We start from the raw sequence: 24,555 nt of genomic DNA on the forward strand, positions 1-24,555 counted from the left end.
CTACTCAATAACAAATATCTGATGTTGTGAACTCACATGCAGATGAAGCTAACTGAAACTATACCTGCAGTAGAGCCACACAGGATACCAACATCTTTTTCTCAAAGATTACAAACATGTAAGTGGGCTACAAAGGAAGAGAGGGCCACCACAAAAACTAGAACCATGCTTTACAGAAAGACTAGTTGAATTTAGGAGAGTCGATGATAGACTAATATCCTTAGCATTATGCATAGGTAGCAGTAACACAATTTCAATGTTTTGGGCTTGGTTACCTCTATTATATAAATGTCTGGGTTGCATGCTGACTGTTGGCTTCTCGAGACTGAGGGCCTGAAAAATGAACATGGACTCTCAAGACTGTGCTAACTTTTTTAAAAATGTGTCATGGATACAAGGATCATAACTTCACATAATGAAGGCAATCTATAGGAAACACATAGTCAACATCAACCCTAATACAGAAAAATGCACAGCAATTCCTGTAAAATCAGGGAAAACACCCTCTTTGGGCACATAACACCATCCAGCTCAGTCTGTCTGGTGCTGGGGGCAAATCCTCAGGGCAAGTAGGCAGGCGAGACTTCCTTTGTTTCACTGGCCTGCCTGCTCCAAGCAAGGTAGGCGCTTTGTTTACGAACTACCCAACCTGCACGGAGATCTGATCTTGGCACCAGGAGAGACGGCAGTGGGGTGAGTTTGTGACTGGCGGTGGCGGAAGCAGCCCTGGACAGGGAACTCTGAAGTTCCTCATCCCCCACCCTATACTCCCTGGGCTCCCTGCAGGGGCTCTACACCCCGCATACTGCCTCTCTCTTCTTGTCCCACCCAGCTTGCATCCAGAACCTTTCTTCCTTCTGCCCCTTTCCTCTTTGGGCACATAACACCATCCAGCTCAGTCTGTCTGGCGCTGGGGGCAAATCCTCAGGGCAAGTAGGCAGAGGAGACTTCCTTTGTTTCACTGGCCTGCCTGCAACAAACAAGGAGAGACATCACTGGAGCACCAGGAGAGCTATCACTGCAGAGAGCCATCACTGGGAAGGTACATCAGTAGGCAAGGAGACCTGATCCGGTAAAAGAAGATCCATAGGGGAGCATTCGGAGAAAGAGTTGGGCAGGCGCCAATGCAAGAATTCACCCAACAATCTGAAAAACTATATGAAACCACCAGAACCCAGCGACCTCCCAACAGGAGGACATGAACACCTTAATCATGAAGAAGTAGATAAAATTGACTTTATGAAAGTGATTGACGCCCTTAAACAGCATGTAAAAAATGCCCTTATAGAAATGGATGAGAAGTATAACAGAAAGTTTGAAGAATTGAGTAAATCAGTGAATGATACCCTAGGAAACCAAGGAAAAACAATGAAACAGATAATGGAAACAGTTCAAAACTTAAAAACTGAAATGGAGGCAAAGAAGAAAACACAAACAGAAGGCCAGCTGGACAGGGAAAATCTAGGTAAACGAATAGAGACTACAGAAGCAAGCATAACCAACAGAATACAAGAGATAGAAGAAAGAATCTCAGATTCTAAAGATACCATAGAGAAAATAAATACGCTGATCAAAGAAAACAGCAAGGCCAACAAATTCTCATCACAAAACATTCAGGAAATATGGGACACAATAAAAAGACCAAACCTAAGAATAATAGGAATAGAAGAAGGAGAAGAAGCACAGCTCAACGGTCCAGAAAATATATTTAATAAAATTATAGAAGAAAACTTTCCCAACCTTAAGAAAGATATACCTATGAAGGTTCAAGAAGCATACAGAACACCGAATAGGCTGGATCAAAAAAAACATCCTCTCGCCATATAATAATTAAAACACAAAGCATACAGAATAAAGAAAGAATACTAAGAGCAGCAAAGGAAAAAGGCCAAGTTACTTATAAAGGTAAACCTATCAGATTTACACCTGAATTCTCTATAGAAACCATGAAAGCCAGAAGGTCCTGGATAGATGTACTGCAGAAACTAAGAGACCATGGATGCAAGCCCAGACTACTATACCCAGCCAAGCTTTCGTTCACTAAATGGAGAAAACAAAATTTTCCAGGATAAAAACAAATTTAAACAATATGTAACCACAAATCCAGCCTTACAGAAAGTAAAGAAGGAAAATCACTAACCAAGGAGTCCAACAATGACCACAATATCTCAGGCAACTAGAGACCCTTCACCAGCGCAACACAAAGAAGGGGAACACACAAAATTTACTACTAAAAAAATGACCGGAGTTAACAACCACTGGTCATTAATATCACTTAATGTCAATGGACTCAACTCTCCTATAAAAAGGCACAGACTAAGAGATTGGATACGAAAACAGGATCCAACATTCTGCTGTTTACAAGAAACACACCTCAACCACAAAGACAGGCACCTACTCAGAGTAAAGGGTTGGGATAAGGCTTATCAAGTAAATGGACCTAAGAAACAAGCAGGGGTGGCCATACTAATTTCTAACAAAGTTGACTTCAAACAAATCAATCAGGAGAGATGGAAAGGGACATTTTCTACTCATAACAGGAACAATTCATCAGGATGAAGTCTCAATCCTGAATATCTATGCCCCTAATATAAAAGCACCCACGTGCGTAAAAGAAACATTGTTAAAACTCAAGGCAGCCATCAAACCGCACACATTAATATTAGGAGACTTTAATACTCCTCTCTCACCAATGGACAGGTCAATTAGACAGAAACCTAACAGAGAAATAAGAGAATTAATGGAGGTAATGAATCAAATGGACTTAACAGACATCTATAGAATATTCCACCCAAATAGGAAAGAATATACCTTCTTCTCTGCAGCTCATGGAACCTTCTCAAAAATCGACCACATACTCGGTAACAAAGCAAACATCCACAGTTAAAAAAATATTAATAACCACCTGTATCTTATCAGATCACCATGGATTAAAGCTAGAATTCAACAACAATGCTACCCCCAGAAAGCCTACAAACTCATGGAAACTGAATAGTCAACTACTGAACCATACCTGGATTAAGGAAGAAATAAAGAAAGAAATTAAAGTCTTCCTTGAAGACAATGAAAATAAAGAAACAACATACTCAAACCTATGGGACACTATGAAAGCAGTCCTGAGAGGAAAGTTCATAGCACTAACTGCCCACTTAAAGAAAACAGAGAAAGCACACATTGGAGACTTAACAGCCCACCTCAAAGCTCTAGCAAAAAAGAAGCAGACTCACCTAGAAGGGGTAGAAGACTGGAAATAATCAAACTGAGGGCTGAAATCAACAAAATAGAAACACAGAAAACAATTGAAAGAATCAATGAATCAAAAAGCTGGTTCCTGGAGAAAATCAACAAGATTGATAAACCCCTATCCAAACTAATCAAATGGCAGAGAGAGAATTTGCAAATTAATAAGATCAGAAATGAAAAGGGAGACATAACCACAGACACAGAGGAAATTCAGAGAATCATTAGATCTTACTACAAAGGCCTGTATGCCACAAAACTGGAAAATGTAAAAGAAATGGACGCTTTTTTAGATAAATACCATATACCAAAGTTAAACCAGGACCAGGTGAACAACCTAAATAGACCTGTTAGTCGTGAAGAATTAGAAGCTGTTATCAAAAACCTCCCTTCCAAAACAAGTCCAGGACCAGATGGTTTCAATGCGGAATTCTACCAGAACTTCCAAGAAGACCGAATACCTATTCTCCTTAATGTATTTCACAATATAGAAACAGAAGAGTCATTGCCAAATTCCTTTTATGAAGCTACAGTAACTCTGATACAAAAACCACACAAAGACCCAACCAAGAAAGAAAATTACAGGCCAATCTCACTCATGAACATCGACGCAAAAATCCTCAACAAAATTCTGGCAAACCGAAACCAAGAACACATTAGAAAAATTATCCATTGCTCACCTTAATAGACCTGGATGGAGGTGGGTGGTCCTTGGACCTCCCACAGGGCAGAGAAACCTGATTACTCTTTGGGCTGAGGAGGAAGGAATACTTGATTGGGGGAGGGGGAGGGAAGGGGAGGTGGTGGCGGGGAAGAGGCAGAAATCTTTAATAATTAAATTAATTAATTAATAAAAAAATCAGCAAGAAAAAAAAAAAAAGAAAAATTATCCATTATGATCAAGTAGGCTTCATACCAGAGATGCAGGGCTGGTTTAACATACACAAATCTATCAATGTAATCCATCATATAAATAAACTGAAAGAAAAAAAACATATGATCGTTTCATTAGATGCTGAAAAAGCATTTGACAAAATTCAACATCCCTTTATGATAAAAGTCTTGGAGAGATTAGGGATACAAGGGTCATACCTAAATTTAATTAAAGCTATATACAGCAAGCCGACAGCTAATATCAAATTAAATGGAGAGAAACTTAAAGCCATCCCACTAAAATCAGGAACACGCCAAGGCTGTCCACTCTCTCCATACCTCTTCAATATAGTTCTCGAAGTTTTAGCAATAGTAATAAGACAACATAAGGGGATAAAGGGGACTCAAATTGGAAAGGAAGATGTTAAACTTGCATTATTTGCAGATGATATGATAGTGTACATGAGCGACCCCAAAAACTCCTCCAAAGAACTCCTACAGCTGATAAACGCCTTTACTAATGTGGCAGGATACAAGATCAACTCCAAAAAATCAGTCGCCCTCTTAGACACAAAGGATATGGAAGCAGAGAGGGAAATAAGAGAATCATCACCTTTCACGATAGCCACAAACAGCATAAAATATCTTGGGGTAACTCTAACCAAGGAACTGAAAGATCTATTTGACAAAAACTTTAAGGCATTGAAGAAAGAAATTGAAGAGGATACCAGAAAATGGAAGGATCTCCCTTGCTCTTGGATTGGGAGACTCAACATAGTAAAAATGGCAATTCTACCAAGGGCAATTTATAGATTCAATGCAATTCCCTTTAAAATCCCATCAAAATTCTTCACAGATCTTGAAAGGACAATAATCAACTTTATATGGAGAAACAAAAAACCCAGGATAGCCAAAACAATCTTATACAATAAGGGAACTTCTGGAGGCATTACCATCCCTGACTTCAACCTCTATTACAGAGCTACAGTAATGAAAACAGCGTGGTACTGGCATAAAAACAGAGAAGTCGACCAATGGAATCGTATAGAAGACCCGGATTTTAACCCACAAACCTATGAACAACTGATTTTCGATAAAGGAGCTAAAAGTATACAATGGAAGAAAGAAAGCATCTTCAACAAATGGTGCTGGCACAATTGGATGTCAACCTGTAGAAGAATGAAAATAGACCCATATCTATCACCATGCACAAATCTCAAGTCCAAATGGATCAAAGACCTCAATATCAATCTGAACACACTGAACCTGATAGAAGAGAAAATGGGAAGTACCCTACAACATATGGGCACAGGAGATGGCTTCCTATGTATAACCCCAGCAGCATAGACATAAAGGGCAACATTGAATAAATGGGACCTCCTGAAACTGAGAAGCTTCTGTAAAGCAAAGGACACTGTCATTAAGACAAAAAGGCAGCCTACTGACTGGGAGAAGATCTTCACCAACCCCGCAACAGACAAAGTCTGATCTCCAAAATATATAAAGAACTCAAGAAACTAGACTTTAAAAGGATAATTAACCCAATTAAAAAATGGGGCACTGATCTGAACAGAGAATTCTCAACAGAAGAAGTTCAAATGGCCAAAAGATACTTAAGGTCATGCTCAACCTCCTTAGCGATCAGAGAAATGCAAATCAAAACAACTTTGAGATATCATCTTACACCTGTCAGAATGGCTAAAATCAAAAACACCAAGGATAGCCTTTGCTGGAGAGGTTGTGGAGAAAGGGGTACCCTCATCCATTGCTGGTGGGACTGCAAACTTGTGCAACCACTTTGGAAATCAGTGTGGCGGTTTCTCAGAAAAATTGGGATCAACCTACCCCTGGACCCAGCAATAGCACTCTTGGGAATATACCCAAGAGATGCCCTAGCATATGACAAAAGCATTTGTCCAACTATGTTCATAGCAGCATTATTTGTAATAGCCAGAACCTGGAAGCAACCTAGATGCCCTTCAATGGAAGAATGGATGAAGAAAGTGTGGAATATATACACATAAGAGTACTACTCTGCGGTAAAAAACAATGACTTCTCGAATTTTGCATGCAAATGGACGGAAATAGAAAATACGATCCTGAGTGAGGTAACCCAGACCCAAAAAGAAGATCATGGGATGTACTCACTCATAATTGGTTTCTAGCCATGGATAGGGGCCACTGAGTCTATAATTTGTGATCCTAAAGAAGCTAAACAAGAGGGTAAACCCAAGGAAAAACATATAGATATCCTCCCAGCTATGGGAAATAGACAAGATTGATGGGCAAAAAATTGGAATCTTGGGGGTGGGGTGGGATGGGGATGAGGGGTGATGGGGAGATAAAAGTGTGAAGGAGAAGATGAGGGGAACTGGGGGAATCGGGGTGATTGGGGGTAAAGGAAGGTTGGATAGGGGAGCAGGGAAACTCATACCTTAGGTAAGGGAGCCACCTAAGGGTTGGCAAGAGACTTGAACTTGGAATGGCTACCAGATGCCCAGGGCAATGTCCCCAGTTAGTTCATTAGGGCACCTGAGGATAGGGAACCTGAAATGAACCTATCCTATAATCATACTGATGAATATCTTGCATATCGCCATAGAACCTTCATCTAGCGATGGATGGAGATAGAGACAGAGACCCACACTGGAGCACTGGACTGAGCTCCCAAGGTTATAATGAGGAGCAGAAGGAGAGAGAACATGAACAAGGAAGTCAGGACCATGAGGGGTGCACCCAACCACTGAGACAGTGGGGCCGATCTATTGGGAGCTCACCAAGGCCAGCTGGACTGCTACTGAAAAAACATGGGATAAAACCGGACTCTCTGAATGTGGCGGACAATGAGAGCTGACGAGAGGCCAAGGAGAATGGCACAGGAACTTTCATCTGGCGATAGTTCGAGAGAGAGACAGAGACCCAATTTGGAGCAACGGTCTGAGCTCTTAAGGTCCAAATGAGGAGCAGAAGGAGGGAGAATATGAGCAAGGAAATCAGGACCACGAGGCGTGCACCCACCCACTGTGACAGTGGTACTGATCTATTGGGAGCTCTCCAAGGCCAGCTGGACTGGGACTGAATAAGCATGGGTTGAAACTAGACTCTCTGAACATGGCGGACAATGAAGGCTGATGAGAAGCCAAGGACAATGGCACTAGGTTTCAATCCTAATACATGAACTGTCTTTGTGGGAGCTTAGCCTGTTTGGATGCTCACCTTCCTGGGCCTGGATGGAAGTGGGAGGACCTTGGTCTTCCTGTAGGGCAGGGAATTTGGACTGCTCTTCAGTATCGAGAGGGAGGGGGAATGGACTGGGGGGAGGAGAAGAGGAGTGGGGATGGGGAAGGGGAGAGGGGGGAGGGGGCAATATGTGTGAGGAGGGGGAGGGAAATGGGAAACGGGGAGCAGTTGGAAATTTTAATTAAAAAAGAATAAAAAAAAGATTAATAAAAAAATCAGGGAAAACACAAACTTGTCTATTTTCTCTATATCTGTCCAATATAGTGCTTATATTCTTACCTAGAGTAAAAGACAGCTGAGGAGAGCAAGGAGATACATACTAAAAAGGAATATGCTCAAGCATCTGTGTTAGCAGATTATGTGATAGTATACATAAGTGATCTGAAAAGTCTACATGGAAGCTTCTGCAACTAATAAACACTGTCAGCAAAGTAAATGGAATTTTGCATGCAAATGGATGGAAATAGAAAACACTATCCTTAATGAAGTAACCCAGAACCAAAAAGATGAATATGGTATGTACTCACTCATAAGTGCATTCTAGGCATAAATAAAGGACATTGAGCCAATAATTCATGATCCTAGAGAAGCTAAATAGGAAGTTGAACCCAAAGAAAAACATGTGGTTATCCTCCTGGATATTGGAAGTAGACAAGATTACCAGGCAAAAATTGTGAGCTTGGGGTGGGAGTGGGGGGGGGGTTAGGGGCGATAGGGAGAGAGAAGTTAGAAGGGGGGGATGGGGAGAGCTTGAAGGAATGGGACAGTAGGGGTGGAGGAAGAGTGGATATGGGAGCAGGGAAGTATATATCTTAATTAAGGGAGACATTTTAGGGTTGGAAAGAGACTGGACTCTAGAGGGGTTCCCAGGTGTCCAAGGAGATGTCCCCAGCTTGTTCCTTGAGCAGCTGAGGAGAGGGCGCCTGAACTGGTCATATCCTGTAGCCACACTGATGAATATCTTGCAGATCACCATAGAACCTTTATCTGGTGATGGATGGAGACAGAGACAGAGACCCACATTGGAGCACTGGACTGAGCTCCCAAGGTCCAAATGAGGAGAAGAAGGAGGAAGAACATGAGCAAGGAAGTCAGGACTGGGAGGGGTGATCTAATAGGAACTCACCAAGGCCAGCTGGACTGCGACTGATGGAGCATGTGATCAAACCAGACTCTCTGAACGTGGCTTACAAGGAGGGCTGACTGAGAAGCCAAGGACAATGGAACTGGGTTTTGATTCTACTGCATGTACTGGCTTTGTGGGAGCCTAGTCTGTTTGGATGCTCAACTTTCTAGACCTGGATGGAGGAGGGAAGACCTTGGACTTCCCACAGGGCAGTGAACCCTGACTGCTCTTTGGACTGGAAAGGGAGGGGGAGGGGGAATAGGGAGAGGAGGGAAAATGGTAGGAGGGGAGGAGGTGGAAGAAAAAAAGGAAAAAAGAAAAGAAAAAAATTAAATCACAAAAGTCAGTATCCTTGTTATATACAAATGACAAATTGAGAATAAAATGAGGAAAACATCTTTTACAATAGACACAAAAAAATTTAAATTATCATTTAGTATCTCTAATGAAACAAGTTACTGTCTTGTGTGACAGAAACCAAGTCATTGGAGAAATAAGTTCAAGAAATATCAAAAGATAAAGAGAACTCTCACAATTGAGGATCAATAGCATAAACATAGGAAAATGGACATTCTGCCAACTGAGTAATCTATAGACTCAATACCACCCCCAGCAAAATTCTAATACAGTTACTCAGAGTTTAAGAGGACAATTTTCAGCTTCAAATGTGAACACACACACACACACACACACACACCTACACACAATAGCAGAATAGCTTAAACAATGCTGAACAATGAAGAACTGCTGGCGGTCTAAATATTCCTGCTATCAAGTTGCACTACAGAGCTATAGTAACAAGCACAGAGTGTTACTGGTACAAAGACAGACATGTTCATTGATGGAATCAACTTGCAGATTCATATATAAGTCCAGGCAACTGTGTACATTTGATTTTTGCTAAAGAAGCAAGGAACACACACTGGGGAAAAGGCATCATCTTCAACAAGTGGTTCTTTTCAAACAAGACGACTGAATACAGAAGAATGCAAATAGATTCATTCTTATGACCTTGCACAAAACTCAATTTCAAATGGGTTGAAGACCTCAATATAAGAACAGATACACTGAACCAGACAGAGGAAGAACTGGGGAAAATATCTGAACACACTGGTACAGGAAATAACTTTATGATTAGAACACCAATAATACCTGCCCTAAAAACAACAATCAATAAGTAGGAACCCATGAGACTGAAAACCTTCAGCAGGACAATGGATACCATCATTCAGACAAGACAGCTTTCTTGAGAAGGGAAATGACATTTATAAACTCTACAACCAATAGAGGATTCATAAAAAAATATATAAAGAACACAAAATATTTGCTAGCATAAATAAATAACCCTATTTTGAGATGAGGCACAGATAGAAATTGTAAATTCTCAAGAAGAGATATCCCAAAGAGCTGAAAATCACTTAAGGAACTGTCCAAATCAAAATTACTTCAAGATCCCATCTTACAGCTGTCAGGATGGCTAACATTAAGAAAACAAGTATCAGCTCATGCTGGTGAAGAAGTAAATCCAAGAAAACACTCAACTGTTGTTGGTAGCAGTGCAAACCTGTATAGCCCCTGCAGAAATCAGAGTTAGTTCTTCTTGAAAATGCGAATCAATATACATCAAGATACAATTATTTTATCCTTAGGAATATTCCGAAAGACATTTCATCGTACCAAAGAGATCCTGGCTCAGATTTGTTCATTTCTGCTTTATTCATCATAGTTTTCATTATAAAACAACGTAGATGTTCCTCAACAGAATTACTGATAATGAAAATATTTCATTTACACAATGAACTATTATTTAGTCATTAAAAATGGGGTATATCATAGAATTCACAAGCAATTGAATGAAACTAGAAAATACTCATTCTTAGTGAAATAACCCAGATACAGAAAGAAACTATGGTATACAGTTGCTTATGTGTTGATATTGGCTCTTAATTCAGAGATAACCAAAATAAAATCCATAGATTCAGAAGATAAATATAGTCTAAGTGACTCGGGGTACAGACACATCTTATTGGTAAAGGAAGGTAGATTAGATATTTATGGATAATGGGGGTCTATAATGGTGCTATCAAGTGGACCAGAGGATGGAATGTAGAATAAGGGATGGAATCTGGGGAGAAACAGCTAAAATTGAGGACCATTTCAGGGGTATTAAAACCTGTTACAGCACTAAAATTACTAAAATACTACATAAATGAAAGTGATTTACATGAAATTGTCTAAAAATGGAGAAGCTAGAGTTCTAACTCTTGCTATCAAAAGAAAGTTCCAGCACTTGTAATGGGTTACATCTAATTTAGATGCTGGCCAAAGGGGTCCTCTGGGAATCTATAAACCCTAGATGTTACCAAGACCAAGGTTGTTCTTCACAAAATGATAGCAAAGCCCTAGAGCTAAAGAAAACATAACTCATTGAAGACAGAGGAGCAGATCTGGAGCCCACATAGAGCCTTCACTCCTATGTGCTAGCATCTTAGGCACATAAACACTCCCTATATAAACACCAACCCAGTCTTAAACACTCATACATTTTTGTCATGCCTACAAGCTATGCTAGAGCTTTGATGACAAGAGGTTGTGAAAGTAATCAATCATTGTGTGGTTTCACTTAAGGTTGCTTTATTACACGGGATGGAACACATGTCCAGCACTGCTCAGGTGAGCATGAACAAGAGGACAGATAGCCTAGGTACTTAGGTTATAAGAATTACTACTGGTTTTTTAAAAGTAAAAGTAGCAATAATAACTCCTGATGACTTTCTCCTATACTCAGTCCTAAATAGATGCCTCCATCAAACCACTCCCTTTATAGCTCAGTGAATCCAGATGAAGAGGAAATAGAAAGAAGGTAAGAGCCAGAGAGGATGAAGAACACCACATTAGGAAGACACTGTGAATAAGTGATTTTCAACTTTCCTAATGATGCAACATGTTCCTCATGCTGTGGTGACCACAAAACAAAAAATAATTTTTGTTGCAACTTTAACTATAATATGATTCTGTTATGAATTGTAATTTAAATATATGATATGCTGGATATCTGATATGTAACCCAAGTGTAAAAGTCATTTGATCACAAAAGATCCTGTGGACCACTGCTCTTATTCCACATGATCAAATCTCATATGTACTCAGAGACTGGAGAGAAGCCTGCACATGGCCTGCAAGTTTCCTCTGCATGTATGATATAGCTTCCAACTTAGGATTTTCAGTGGGATTCCTGAGGGTCCAAATGAGTGGGTCTCTGATTCTTGTGGCTTTTCTTAGGCTGTTTTCCTCCTGTTTCTTTGTCTTGTCCAAATCTGATATGCTAGCTTTTTCTCTTACTATATATTATTTTGTCATATTTTATCATTATCACTTAGCAGCCTGTTTGTTAGCTCAGAAGATACAAAAAGGGAATGGATCCATGTGAGAGGGAGTTATGGAAGAACTTGGAGGAGCAGAGTAAAAGAACACCATAATCACTATATATTATATGAGAAAAAATTATTTTCAGTAAAAAAAATAAAACTAAAAATGTAAATGTTATTGTCACAAGGATGGTCACTCAACTTCCCTTGACATCTTGAAGCAACAATAGATTTATTAAAGTATTATTTATGTATTTATTTATTTATTACTGACTGGGGGTAATCGAAGTAGGGGTTGGTTGGGTAAAGGCGGGGTGCTTTCTACAACACATGTAGAGGTCTGTGGACCAGTATATGGAGTCAGTACTTATTCTACATCTGTTAGTTGTTTCCTGGGATAGATCTCATGTTACCTGACTTACATGGCAGGTCTTTTGATCACTGTAGGGACATAGCCCCACCCATTGGGGGCGTGTTCGCCTCGGGCTAATGTTTACGGATAAATCTGCCCTGCATGAGCCCAGCAGCCCTTTTCTTTTGCTCCTCCGCGGGAACCTGTGGTCCTGTAAGTCTATTTCCTTATTAAACTATAAATATTTATATAATCTATCTGCATTCATTTGCACTGCCACAGATCACTGAGCCATCTCTCCAATACACAAGTAATTATTTTTAAAGCTAGTCATGTGGATGTATTGGACCATTAACCTTCAAGAAGCATTACTAGGAAGCTATTGCTGATGCTTTAGCATTTCTAAGAGTGAAGGGTTAAAGCCATGTTTGGTGTTTTCATGACAGTATGGCACAGTAACCAGAAGGGTCTAGTAGGGCAACATATACCTTATTGGTAGAAATAGCTGTCTAATTTTCCTCACAAATATGAGGAAAAAGTGTCATGTTCTGGAAAACCAACCAACTATCCAGGACTAGTGTCATTTTAATCTTGAAGAAATATACAACTACAACTTGTTAAATAAGCAAAATTCATAAACTGCAATCTAAATATTTATCCTTGGACTCACAGATATAGTTCTTATACCTCATCAAACGTCTTATAGCCTCAGACAAAAACCATTAAAAACCAGAACGCAACAAAAATACAGATAACAGGTGATTGTTTGGTGTTCATTCTTAGCTGATCATTCTGTAACAGAACTCCTTTATCTAAGGCTCAGGGTACATCATGCAATGCATGGAAGAAAGATTGTAAGAACTGAAAGAATAGAGAATTTACTATGAGATTGCATTTCTTCTAAATGTAGTCACATATAAATAATATGTACACATAAAAATAATATTATAAAGACTAATCATATCCAATTTACATATTAAGGAATATAAATATAAGTGTATGTGTCTTTGTGTGCATGTGTAGTTATATAAATGTATTTAAATATAAAATGAATCCCAGAGATCAAAAGAGGTTATAGGAGACACTAAGAAGAGAAAAAAAGGGAGAAATTGTATAATTATAATTTATATAAAATATATTAATAAAACTGTACCTTTAGAAATACAGAGTAATGCATAAACATGTCTAACTGTGATGAAATATAGCCAATGATATACTCTAAATATATACTACAATCTACTTCTTTGCCATGTCTTACAGCTTTTTGGCCTCTAACAGACTGTTATAGAAATACCCCAAAAGGATATTTAAGCTTATTATCCAAGTTCATTGTCATTTATTTACTGTCTTACAGAAATAAAAAACAAATGCTATTGATTCAGGAATGAGTCTTACAAAATTAAAATATCAGAAAAAAAGGCAAAACAACTTGTCAAATTGAACACATTAAGCATTTTCAGAAACTTCTATGTCAACTATTCAACAATAAAGTGAAACAATACAACACAATAAATATTTATTTGTGATTTGTGGTAAAGAATTGTAAGGGTGTAGGGCTGGAGAGATTGCTCAGAGGTGAAGAATGTGTTCTGAACATGCAGAGGACCCAACTTTGGTGTAGGAGGGTCTTCTGTCTATGTGTTACTTTCATTGGTGAAATAAAGAGACTGCCTTGGCCTAGTTGACAGGGCAAACTCAGGTAGGTGGGGAAGACAGAACAGAAATCTGGGAGGAAGAAAACACAGTCAGAGAGCCGCCAGGGAGCCAGTCACTAGGTCAAACATGTTTAACCTCTCCTGGTAAGCCATAACCCCGTGGTGGCATACATATTATTGGAAATGGGTTGAATCAAGATGTGAGAGTTAGCCGATAAGAGGCTAGAAATAATGGGTCGGGCACTAATTTAATTAATACAATTTGGTGTGGTTATTTTGAGTATAAACTAGCTGGGTGGCAGGGACGCAGCCAGCTGCTCTCATTACAACACAACGTCAGTTCACAATGCCTACACTAGAAGGCTCAGAATTGCCTTTGACTCTAGCTCCAAAGTATCTCATCAGGGCCTTTTTCTGGCCTAACAAGTCACCAGCCCTCACATGCACTACTCACATATAATTTAAAATAAATTTTTAAAAAATATTAATACTACATCTTAAAAGAACTTTCAGTTAAAGCAAAAATATACTTCCTTATTTCTTTGATTTTTAAGAATAAGTGGAATTTTATTATTCTATAAACTAGACAATTAATCAAGTAAAATATTGAATAATTATAATCCAATATGAGATTATTACCAGCATCATCATTTTGATAAACACATTAGGATTGCTGTTATAACATGACTAATATTCATTGGAAATTTTGCAAAGAACAACAAAGGAGGCATTGCACCTCATATTTCAAAAGCAACAACTTGCAAGCATTTAGTACAATAATCAAATAGTTGACTATTTGAAAGAAAAGGTGTTGGGTCCAGGATGCAACTCAATTGTAATCATGACAGATTCTGTGGCTGAACAACTTATAAATAATTTCCGAAAAGCTGTGTTCTTTTGAGACTATGGTAAAACGGGGCATGTTTGTGAACCCTCCTATGGAGACCACCCCGTTAATCCAAACACTTGTGGGGTACTCTCCGGTAGATCTTTGAATTGAAAACGAGCCTGCTCTACAAAGTGCATTCCCGACTAGCCAAGGCTACAGAGAAAACATGTCTGGAAGAAAATTCATACACATGGGGTGAAAGCGGATGTGCTAAGTTGGTTAGCCTTCTGTGCTGTGGTTAGATAGATAATTCAAGACTCTCATGACATCCTGTATGTTTTATTCTGGCTCTGCCTCTTGTGACCTAAAGAAGCACCATGCTCTCTGTGCTCAAAAGCATTGTGTGGATTGGTGAGTCCTACCTACTAGGAATACACGGGGTGGGATACCAGGGTGGAAATATTAGCCTAGGAGACTGGAACTGACCACAGCAGAAACACTGGCTTCCATGGTGGATATTGCTTAACGAGTTCATCTTAACAAATTAGTCTCTAATTCTAATGTATGGAGGCCCAACAGGGATGGGGAGGTCAGATGGCTAGGCTGTTGAAAGGAGATAGATCATCCATCATGAGTTTTTCTTTTCAGGATCCTTCCTAGTCCTGAGGATGTTGGCACAAGCAGGTGAGTCCGTTGTTAAAATCTTGAGTTACTACCCATCCCAATAAATAGGTTTTATTATAGCAGGAGATCACAATTACAGTGTGTTGTCTTGTGGCTTCTGTGAATGACTCCTTGGTGAATCTTCTGAACTGTGTAGTTATGACTCCAGAATCCAGCCTCTCAGATCTGTCTGAGATTGCCCCAGACAATGCTCCTGGATGAAAAAGGCATCACTTTGTTCAGATAAGCATTTTTTCATCTTTTCAAGACAGGATTTCTCTGTGTAGGTCTAACTATCTTAGAAGTCACTTTGTAGACCAGACTGACCATGAAGTCAGATATTGGCCTGCCTCTGCCACCCAAGAACTATGATTAAAGGTATGGTTCAAAAACATGGAGATTAATCAATTGTTTTAAAATCTACTTTGCAACACTCTAACCTAACCACCTCCACATATTTTGAAATTTTGACACTGTAATTTATGACTCTCTATGTATGTTTGTCACTTGACAAACCATTGAAATTACTGTTTTTGTCTTCAAACATATATACAAATGATAAAATTTGTATATCACCAGCACAGTATTGATACCTCTTATTTTGGCTTGCTATTAGTGAACTACTCTACATTTTCTACATGAAAATGTTTCCACGTAACTCATTAGCAGCCTTTTCTTTCTGTTTGAGTAACTTCACAGCATTTCCTGTGCTTATGGTGATTGAACTCTGCTACAATTTTTCTGAGAAATTCATTAACTCTATTTCCGAAGGTCAGTGTTGTTGATATCTATAGGCAGGGTTTTTTCCCACTCACCTCATTGAAAGCATCACCCTTGTTTCTTAGGACCTGTAGAGATTTGCTCTGAAGTCTGACCGTAACTGTACTAGAAGCCCCTCATTTGGTTTTTACCTCTCTTTTCATTCTGATATCAGGATCTCTTATGATAAAATATGTTCTGTGATTCCAATTATTTCAATTCAATTTCTTGTATGGTTGGACCTTTTTGGACCTGATCATGTTCATTTTACTTCTTTTCAACAGTGTGATATCATTGCTTCTCTATGTTGTTTCTGTTTTTTAATTAGTTCTGTTATTTCTATCTTTCTCTTAGTATGTTAATGATTCTTTTAGTTTTATACAATGTGTTTTAATTACATTTATCCCCCTGTCTAAACTCATCCTAGTTCTATCTCCTCCCTTACACACCCAAAAAAGCCTCTATAATCTTTTATTCTTTCTTGAATTTTTATGACTGATAATTTGGTATTGAATGGTATCAAAAAGAAATCTTGTCATTCTTCATTGTTTTTCATTCAGGTTCTGTATTTATGCATAAGATTATATAATGCCTGATCTAGCCACACTCATTCTCCTGTTGTATCAAGTATACTATTGAATTTTTTTTTTTTTTTACTATTTAGACTAACTTGAGAATGAAGTTGGGAAAGCTGGTTGCAATCCTGAACAGGATGACTTTGATGTCAATTTTTCTGGATTAACTAGCGTACTTCTTCTGTTTTAAGATCATATGTTGTTACTACCTGGGCTTCTGGATCAGTAAGATCACTGGACATACTTCACAATCAGGGCCAGTCTCTCATTGGCATCCATGATCACCTCTACTGAGGAGTGTTGCAAGATATCTATACTGGCTGGAGTCTTTATACTCTTCCCTTAAGTGTTTTGCTATTTGTCTCTTTCCTGGTGAACATACACCATTAAATAAAGAACAACAACCAAGATTCATGGGCTGACAACCATAAGTTGAAATCCTTTTGATCATTAAGTGACCCAAGTGTCAGATAAGGCTATTCTCTTGAAGTTTCATATGGAAGAAGCCTTGAAATGGTGTGAAAACTATATATCTGCCTCTAAGGTATCCCTATCCCTCTTAGTGTAGAAAATGAACGAGTATGACTTCTGTAAATGAATGTCTGTACGACAGTACATAAGGGAGAGTGTAGTTAGAAGGACTCATTCCTCCTATTTTGTTGTAGATTTTCTTTATGTTTTGGTCTGACTCACTCTCATTCCTAAGGTCTGGCATGCTTACAATTTAATTTCAATCTGAGTATTGTTAAATTTCTAGAGACAGAGAAGTTGAATCCAGAGCATACCTTTTCTGCTTTCTTAGTGGCCACAGTTTCCATCTGTCTTCTCACAGATTAATCTTTTCTATTTTCATCTGATGAGTTTCCTTTTAGATTACATTTTATGACCAAGTTTACTTCATTATTTAATACTTACAAATAATTCTCAGTTAATGTATCTTAGCATAGAATGATATACATTATGTGTGTGGTAGTTAGGGGACACTCATTACATGAAAATGACACTATTGTGTTTACGACTTTTCTTGGGAATATATAACAAAAGAAAATCTGTTCACCCCTTAAAAGCAACCCAGGACAGAACAAACAATGATTCATAAAAGTTCAAATACGTGAATTTGTGAGTTTACTGATGTTACTAATAGCAGTATGATTGAGAATTTATTTGCAAAAGTAGGGGAGGAATCAAAAGCATTGTTGAAAGCACATCTAAATATGGGTGATTTTAATGTAAACCAAAACCCCAGATCTCCCTGCATTACTTGCAGACAAATAAACTGGTGTTAGATACCATCTCTTAAAATTCAGCAGGACAAGTTTCTGCAGAAATAGAAAGGTTCACTTTTGAACTTTGCAAGTTTCAACTTTCCAGTACATATTATGTTTGTTCACCTGCTGATTCCCCTGAGTATTTCAGCTTCTAACTCTGAAACAGGGATGTTGCAATTCAGAGAAACTTGTTGTACAAAGGACCCTGAAGAAGTGAAAATTGGAGACTCGATTGTCAGGAATAAAGGGGGATCATGAAATATTTTACTCTGTGCATCTTCCCGCAGGAAATCATGACAAGCCTTCACTGTCTGCCTGGCCAAGCCCTGTAGTTCCTAATGGACAGCATGTGGAAATTCGTTGTGACTCTAATAAGTATAACAAAGTCAGGCTGTACAAAGAACATGGAGAACATTTACCTCAGATCCATGACAAAATATTCCAAAAGAGCCTTCTCCTGGGTCCAGTGACAAGAGCATATGCAGGAACCTACAGATGCTATGATTATAATTGTCAATGTCCTAGTGAACTCTCATCACACAGTGACCCTCTGGAGATCATAATTTCAGGTCAGAGATCATGTTTGGATTGTCATTTCATTTCCACAAATCTCCACACAATAGAATTTTCAGGATTAACTTTAGGCAGAGTTTCAACATCACAAAGTAATATTCAACACAGGCAGTTGGATACCTTGGTGAGTAAAACATAAACCTTGAGACGTCATGAATGTTAAGATAGTGTTAAGGAGTGTGAAGTCAGGGATAATTTGGACTTGAAGATGGAATTCAGGTATTAACAGTTTGACATCAGGATAGGAAAATAGCCTGAATTATCCAGGCTCTAGAGAAACACAAGGGACCATAAAACTAAATGAGGAAAAATACTGTTATAAGCAGAACCAGACATAAGGGAGACATCCTAATGCTAACTCTTACAGTGGAGGAAGTATCCCAAGTGCCAAGAAAAGCATGGGGCCTCTAGAAACTGGAAGGCACAAAGTAATGAATACTTACCTAGTGATTTCAGCAGTAACATATCCCTGCAGACCACTTATTTATGCTATTTGGGCTTGTTTCAGAGTTCTGATCTTCACAACACTTGTGTTCCTTTTAAGAATCATATTTGTGATGAATTGTTATGATAGCAATTGGAAACTAAGACCGGAGTCAATGTCAAGGCCAATTCAAGAACTGGGCAGGAAAGGGTAGAGGTCACTAAGTCAGGACATTCATTTATTGTTGGAAATAATACTCATGATGCCATATTTTAATAGCCTTACAGAATTTTGAACCATAGAAAAGGCCATAAGAGATTTCATAATACCTACCTTCACTACTAATTATCTTCCCTTGCCAATGATTATAGTCATTCAAAAGTATCATTAAAGGGACTCACAAAAGAACCCAGCCTAAAGCTTGCCATGTTTTCTGTCTTCCCTGAATTTAGAAAAGGGCAATAGTGACTCCAATAGACTGGATCAGGAGACACTTTCTCCCAACAAGTCAGTGAGAAAATACTGTTCTGCTACCAGAGTAACAGAAGTCAGAAATGATCAGAGAAAGATGAAAAAGTTTGTGTACAAAGTTGACATAAACATAGACAAGGACACTAGGACACTGACAGGAAGAACAAGTTAAGGTAGAGAATCATAGATTTTCTGGGATATATAGATTAGGGTCAGGTTCTTACTCACAATCTCTCTATTTCTACAGGAATCTACATGAAGCCTTTCCTATTGGTCCTATCAACTCCCCTGGTAAAATCAGGAGAGAAGATGACCCTGGAGTGTCTTTCAGAGATTATGTTTGACACTTTCATTTTGACTTCACATAGAAAGCAAATGATCAATAGCTCTTTCCAGCTTCCTGCAGAATCTCATCATGGGGGGTCCCAAGCCAGCTTCTCTATAGGTCCTGTGACACCTGACCATGCTGGTGTTTACACGTGCTATGGTTCTTATAACCAAACACCATATGAGTGGTCTGAATCCAGTGACCCTGTTGACATAATGATCACAGGTAAGAGGGTGCTATCTGGTCCTCATCTTCTCTGTGATATAGAATCATTATTCTATAGACTTGAAGTCCTGGGAGATGGTGGGGAAAATGAAGGTGAGAAACTTAGAAAAAGGTATCCTTGGTAAATATATCACTAACACAGACAATGAAAACTGACACACAAGATACACCATTGGTTATAATATGAAGCGCAGATACACAGATGTCAACTGAGTCATAATTAGAAGTAAAGAGAAAGGGGTGACTCAGTGAAATTGATATAATCAGAGACAATGGCATCCTTCTACTAATATTCAATGACATCGACAGTTCAGAATTTTGTTTACTTCCTACCTTTTCAATTCATCTGTCAGAGACATAAACGTGTCATTTTTCTATGTTTGACTGACTACTCATCAAAAAATAGCATAACCATGGGTAACTGAGCAGACCACCAATTGCTGTTTGTTCTCTGAATTTTCAAACTGTTGTCAGTCTATGTTCCCAAGTTATTCAGACATTTTAGGAAAGATGAAAACATCTATAACAGTTCCCCCTGGGATACACAGAAACAAATAATGCAGAGACATGGAAATACAAAAAAAAATATGAATAAGACAGAGACAGAGAGAAAGATGCAAAGATAGAAAGGGCTGAGGAAAATGTAAGCATGGCATTTGTGAGAAGTGAAAACCTGAAAAAGTCTTAAGCTTGAGTAGAAAATTTGAAAGTAGAGATGGAGAAATAATGGCAAATATTGGATATTTTGAAGCAGAGACAGGGAGGCCAATAAGAGATAATACTTTATCAGTATACACACAAAGAGTGTTAAGTGAGAGAAGATCATCATGTCCCCTGTTTAAGGAAAACAAACACCACATTAATTGAATATCCTGCATTTGGAAAAGAGATTCATTAACACATATGAAAAAAAGAGACAAGAAAAAAATTAATTACTTAGAATGAGGTCAGATTCTACATTTTTAATATACAAAGGATGAGAAAGTTGTAGGTCATGAAATAGGGAAATAACCATGAGAATGGGAAGGAGATTAACAAAGAGGGATGTGTAAAGAGGAAGAATACATATGCCAATGAAGGCAAAATGCAGAGAAGAACAAGCAGAGGTATAAGGGAAGGAATTGGGTAGAAAATGAAAAAATATACTATATGAAGATGTCTTTATGAAGTACATTGATTTATATGCTAACAAAACAACAAGTACATCTAATTAAACTCATTGTTTAACAGAATATTTGGAAAAACTGAAAGTATAAAGAATAACAAAGGAATGGAATCAGGGAAGGTTAGGGGACAAGAGAGAATGATAGCATAAATGTGATTATGATTACATATATAAATAAATATAAGTAACTACACTAAAATGAAAAGAGGCCATGAAATAATGTAATTATATTCTAATTTCAAATTTTAATGAAACAAGTATAAAATACAGTACATATTTGAATGTTCAATAATGAAGCCAATTGCTTCTAAAGTTAAATATTTGTTTATAAAACAAATATAAAAAGAAAGATGGTATGAACCTATGCATATAGAGGTAGAAATTGTCAAAAATGAAACTAAGGCAAATGTATGATTATAGGATTGACGTTAAGTCAAGAATCAGTAAGATAATATAGAAAAAAAACGGGAGATAGAAAGAATTAGGGAGGTAGAAAAAAGAATACATGAATGTTGGGTTTGAGAGAGAGTGATCACAGAATTGGAAGCAGGGAGACAGAACTCTAAGGAATGATTGAACACTGGTAAAGAACTGCCCCTCTAACTGTCTCTTCCTCCTTTCTTCCAGGTTTGTACAAGAAACCTTCTCTGTCAGCCATGAGGGGACCTGTGGTGATGTCAGGAGAGAACATGACCTTGTCCTGCACCTCTGACCATCAGTTTGACATGTTCCATCTGTCCAGGGAAGGTGTGCCTCAAGGACATGGGCTGCCTGCAGAGCAGAGCCACAGAGGGACATTCCAGGCCAACTTCCTACTTGTTACTATGATCCAGTCTGGGACCTATAGGTGCTATGGCTCTTTCAGGAACTCTTCCCATGTATGGTCATCCCCAAGTGCCCCACTGTTCATCTCTGTCACAGGTAAGAAAGTCTTGTATATCCATCATGTCTTTTGACTAATGAAACTCTAAAACCATTTCTGAGAACCATCCTACTGATGATAGAGACTCAGTAAATACATAAATACATAATCTGTATTTTGTGTGTATGTATATATATATGTGTGTGTGTGTGTGTGTGTCCCTGCACAATTCTTCATGCAAGGTGAAGGACTGTCTGCTCAGGATTTTATACTCTGAAGCCATAGGAACATATAGCTAAAGAATAATCATAAAACATTTTGTAGTGCAGATAGTAACAGAGCCTGGGGTGTTTCGAAAGGTTCCGCATTACTGCCATTGATATCATATATATTTAGTACATATTATATTTACTATGAGAATTTTATATGCGAAAACACAGAACACATAGTAATACGACATATGCCATCTAGTTTATTATTCTTCATAATTTTATACGTATTATTTCTTTGATTATTTTAAACAATGTGCTTTGATCATATTCACCCACTTTCTCAACTCCTCCTGGACCTACCTACCAAACTCTATTATATTTTTTATCCATGAAGTTCAATTTGTGATGCGCATATATTCATGGATGTGTGACCTACCAGTGGCGCATGGCCACTTTACTTGTAGCAACACTCTTGAAACTAATTTTTCCAGCAGTTATTGTTTGCCTATATCTCCTTGACTAAAAGTGGGACTTGATGTCCACATCCCCACTGCATGATGGGATTTGATCTGACTTGAGCATCTACTGATTTTGTGCGTGCTGTCACAACTGCTTTTGAGTACAAACATGCAACTTTCCTATGAGGCATGATTAATAACAACTCAGAGACAGAAATTGAGGTTCAACCTGAGGGTCTGAAAAGCAAAGCAGCCAGCTACTGACTCTTACCTCAACTTAGTCCAAAATGGTGATCCTGCCTCCATGAATCTCAGAATGAGACTATGTCTGAGAGCTGTCTTCTCCCATTTTATAATCCTCTCCAGGGCTGGGAATAAGGGCTTGCACCACTAGGATTAAAGGTGTGCACCACCATATTTCTATGACAAACTAATATGATTACTGGAATTAAAGGTGTGTGTTACCACTGCCTGGTCTGTAAGGCTGACTTTTACTTTCTGATCTTCAGGCAAACTTTACTTATTAATTACAAATGAAATGTTATTGTAAGAAGACCACTTGTTTGTTTCCCAGCCATCCGAAGCAATCACACAGAAACTGTATTAATTAAATCACTGTTTGGCCCATTAGCTCTAGATTCTTATTGACTAACTTTTTTTTTTTTAATTAAAATTTCCACCTGCTCCCCGTTTCCCATTTCCCTCCCCTCCTCCCAAATATTGCCCCCTCCCCCCACTACCCTCCCCCTATCCCCACTCCTCTTCTCCTCCCCCACTCCATTCCCCCTCCCTCTCGATACTGAAGAGCCGTCCAAATTCCCTGCCCTGCGGGAAGACCAAGGTCCTTCTATCTACGTCCAGAAAGGTGAGCGTCCAAACAGGCTAAGCTCCCACAAAGCCAGTTCATGTATTAGGATCAAAACCTAGTGCCATTGTCCTTGGCTTCTCATCAGCCTTCATTGACCGCCATGCTCAGAGAGTCCAGAATCAACCAATGCTTATTCAGTCCCAGACCAGCTGGCCTTGGTGGGCTCCCAATAAATCAGTTCCACTGTCACAGTGGGTGGGTGCATCCCTCGTGGTCCTGATATTTTGCTCATGTTCTCCCTCCTTCTGCTCCTCATTTGGACCTTAAGAGCTCAGACCGTTGCTCCAAATTGAGACTCTGTCTCTACCTCGATCCATCGCCAGATGAAGGTTCTAAGGTGATATGCAAGATATTCATCAGTATAGGATAGGGTCATTTCAGGTTCCCTCTCCTTAGTTGCCCAAGGTACCAGCTGGGGACATATTCCTGGACACCTGCGAACCCCTCAAGAGTCAAGTCTCTTGCCAACCCTAAGATGGCTCCCTTAGATAGGATATATACTTCGCTGCTCCCATATCCATCCTTCCTATATCCCAACCATCCCAATCCCCCGAGCTCCTCCCATCCTCCCCTTCTCATGTTTCTCATCCCATTTCTTCTTTGCCCCATGCCACCTCACCCGCAAGTTACCAGTTTTTGCCCTGCAATCTTGTCTACTTCCCCCTCTCTATGCGGATGACTATATGATTTTCTTTGGGTTCACTTTCTTATTTAACTTCTATAGGATCACACATTATATGCTTAATGTCTTTTATTTACGGCTAGAAACCGATTATGAGTGAGTACATCCCATGTTCCTCTTTTTGGGTCTGGGATACCTCACTCAGGATAGTGTTTTCTATTTCCATCCATTTGCACGCAAAATTCGAGAAGTCATTGTTTTTTACTGCTGAGTAGTACTCTAATATGTATATATTCCACACTTTCTTCATCCATTCCTCCATTAAGGGCATCTAGGTTGTTTCCAGGTTTTGGCTATTACAAACAATGCTGCTATGAACATAGTTGAACAGATACTTTT

The 24,555-nt window shown here is 38.8% G+C and overlaps 1 protein-coding gene across 1 annotated transcript in view; it reads left to right on the top strand.

The window, feature by feature from the left end:
* Window positions 1–19,912: 19,912 nt before the first annotated feature.
* Window positions 19,913–24,555, top strand: part of LOC130868132 (killer cell immunoglobulin-like receptor 3DL1) — a 42,986-nt gene continuing 38,343 nt past the window's right edge. Inside the window, exons 1-2 of the mRNA XM_057760383.1 lie at window positions 19,913–19,969; window positions 21,762–22,055. Of these exons, the coding sequence (XP_057616366.1) occupies window positions 19,960–19,969; window positions 21,762–22,055 (304 nt within the window). The 5' untranslated portion in view covers window positions 19,913–19,959. The remainder of the gene's footprint in view (window positions 19,970–21,761; window positions 22,056–24,555) is intronic.

Source organism: Chionomys nivalis, chromosome 2 (assembly GCF_950005125.1).
Source record: "Chionomys nivalis chromosome 2, mChiNiv1.1, whole genome shotgun sequence".
Classification (NCBI taxonomy): domain Eukaryota; kingdom Metazoa; phylum Chordata; class Mammalia; order Rodentia; family Cricetidae; genus Chionomys; species Chionomys nivalis.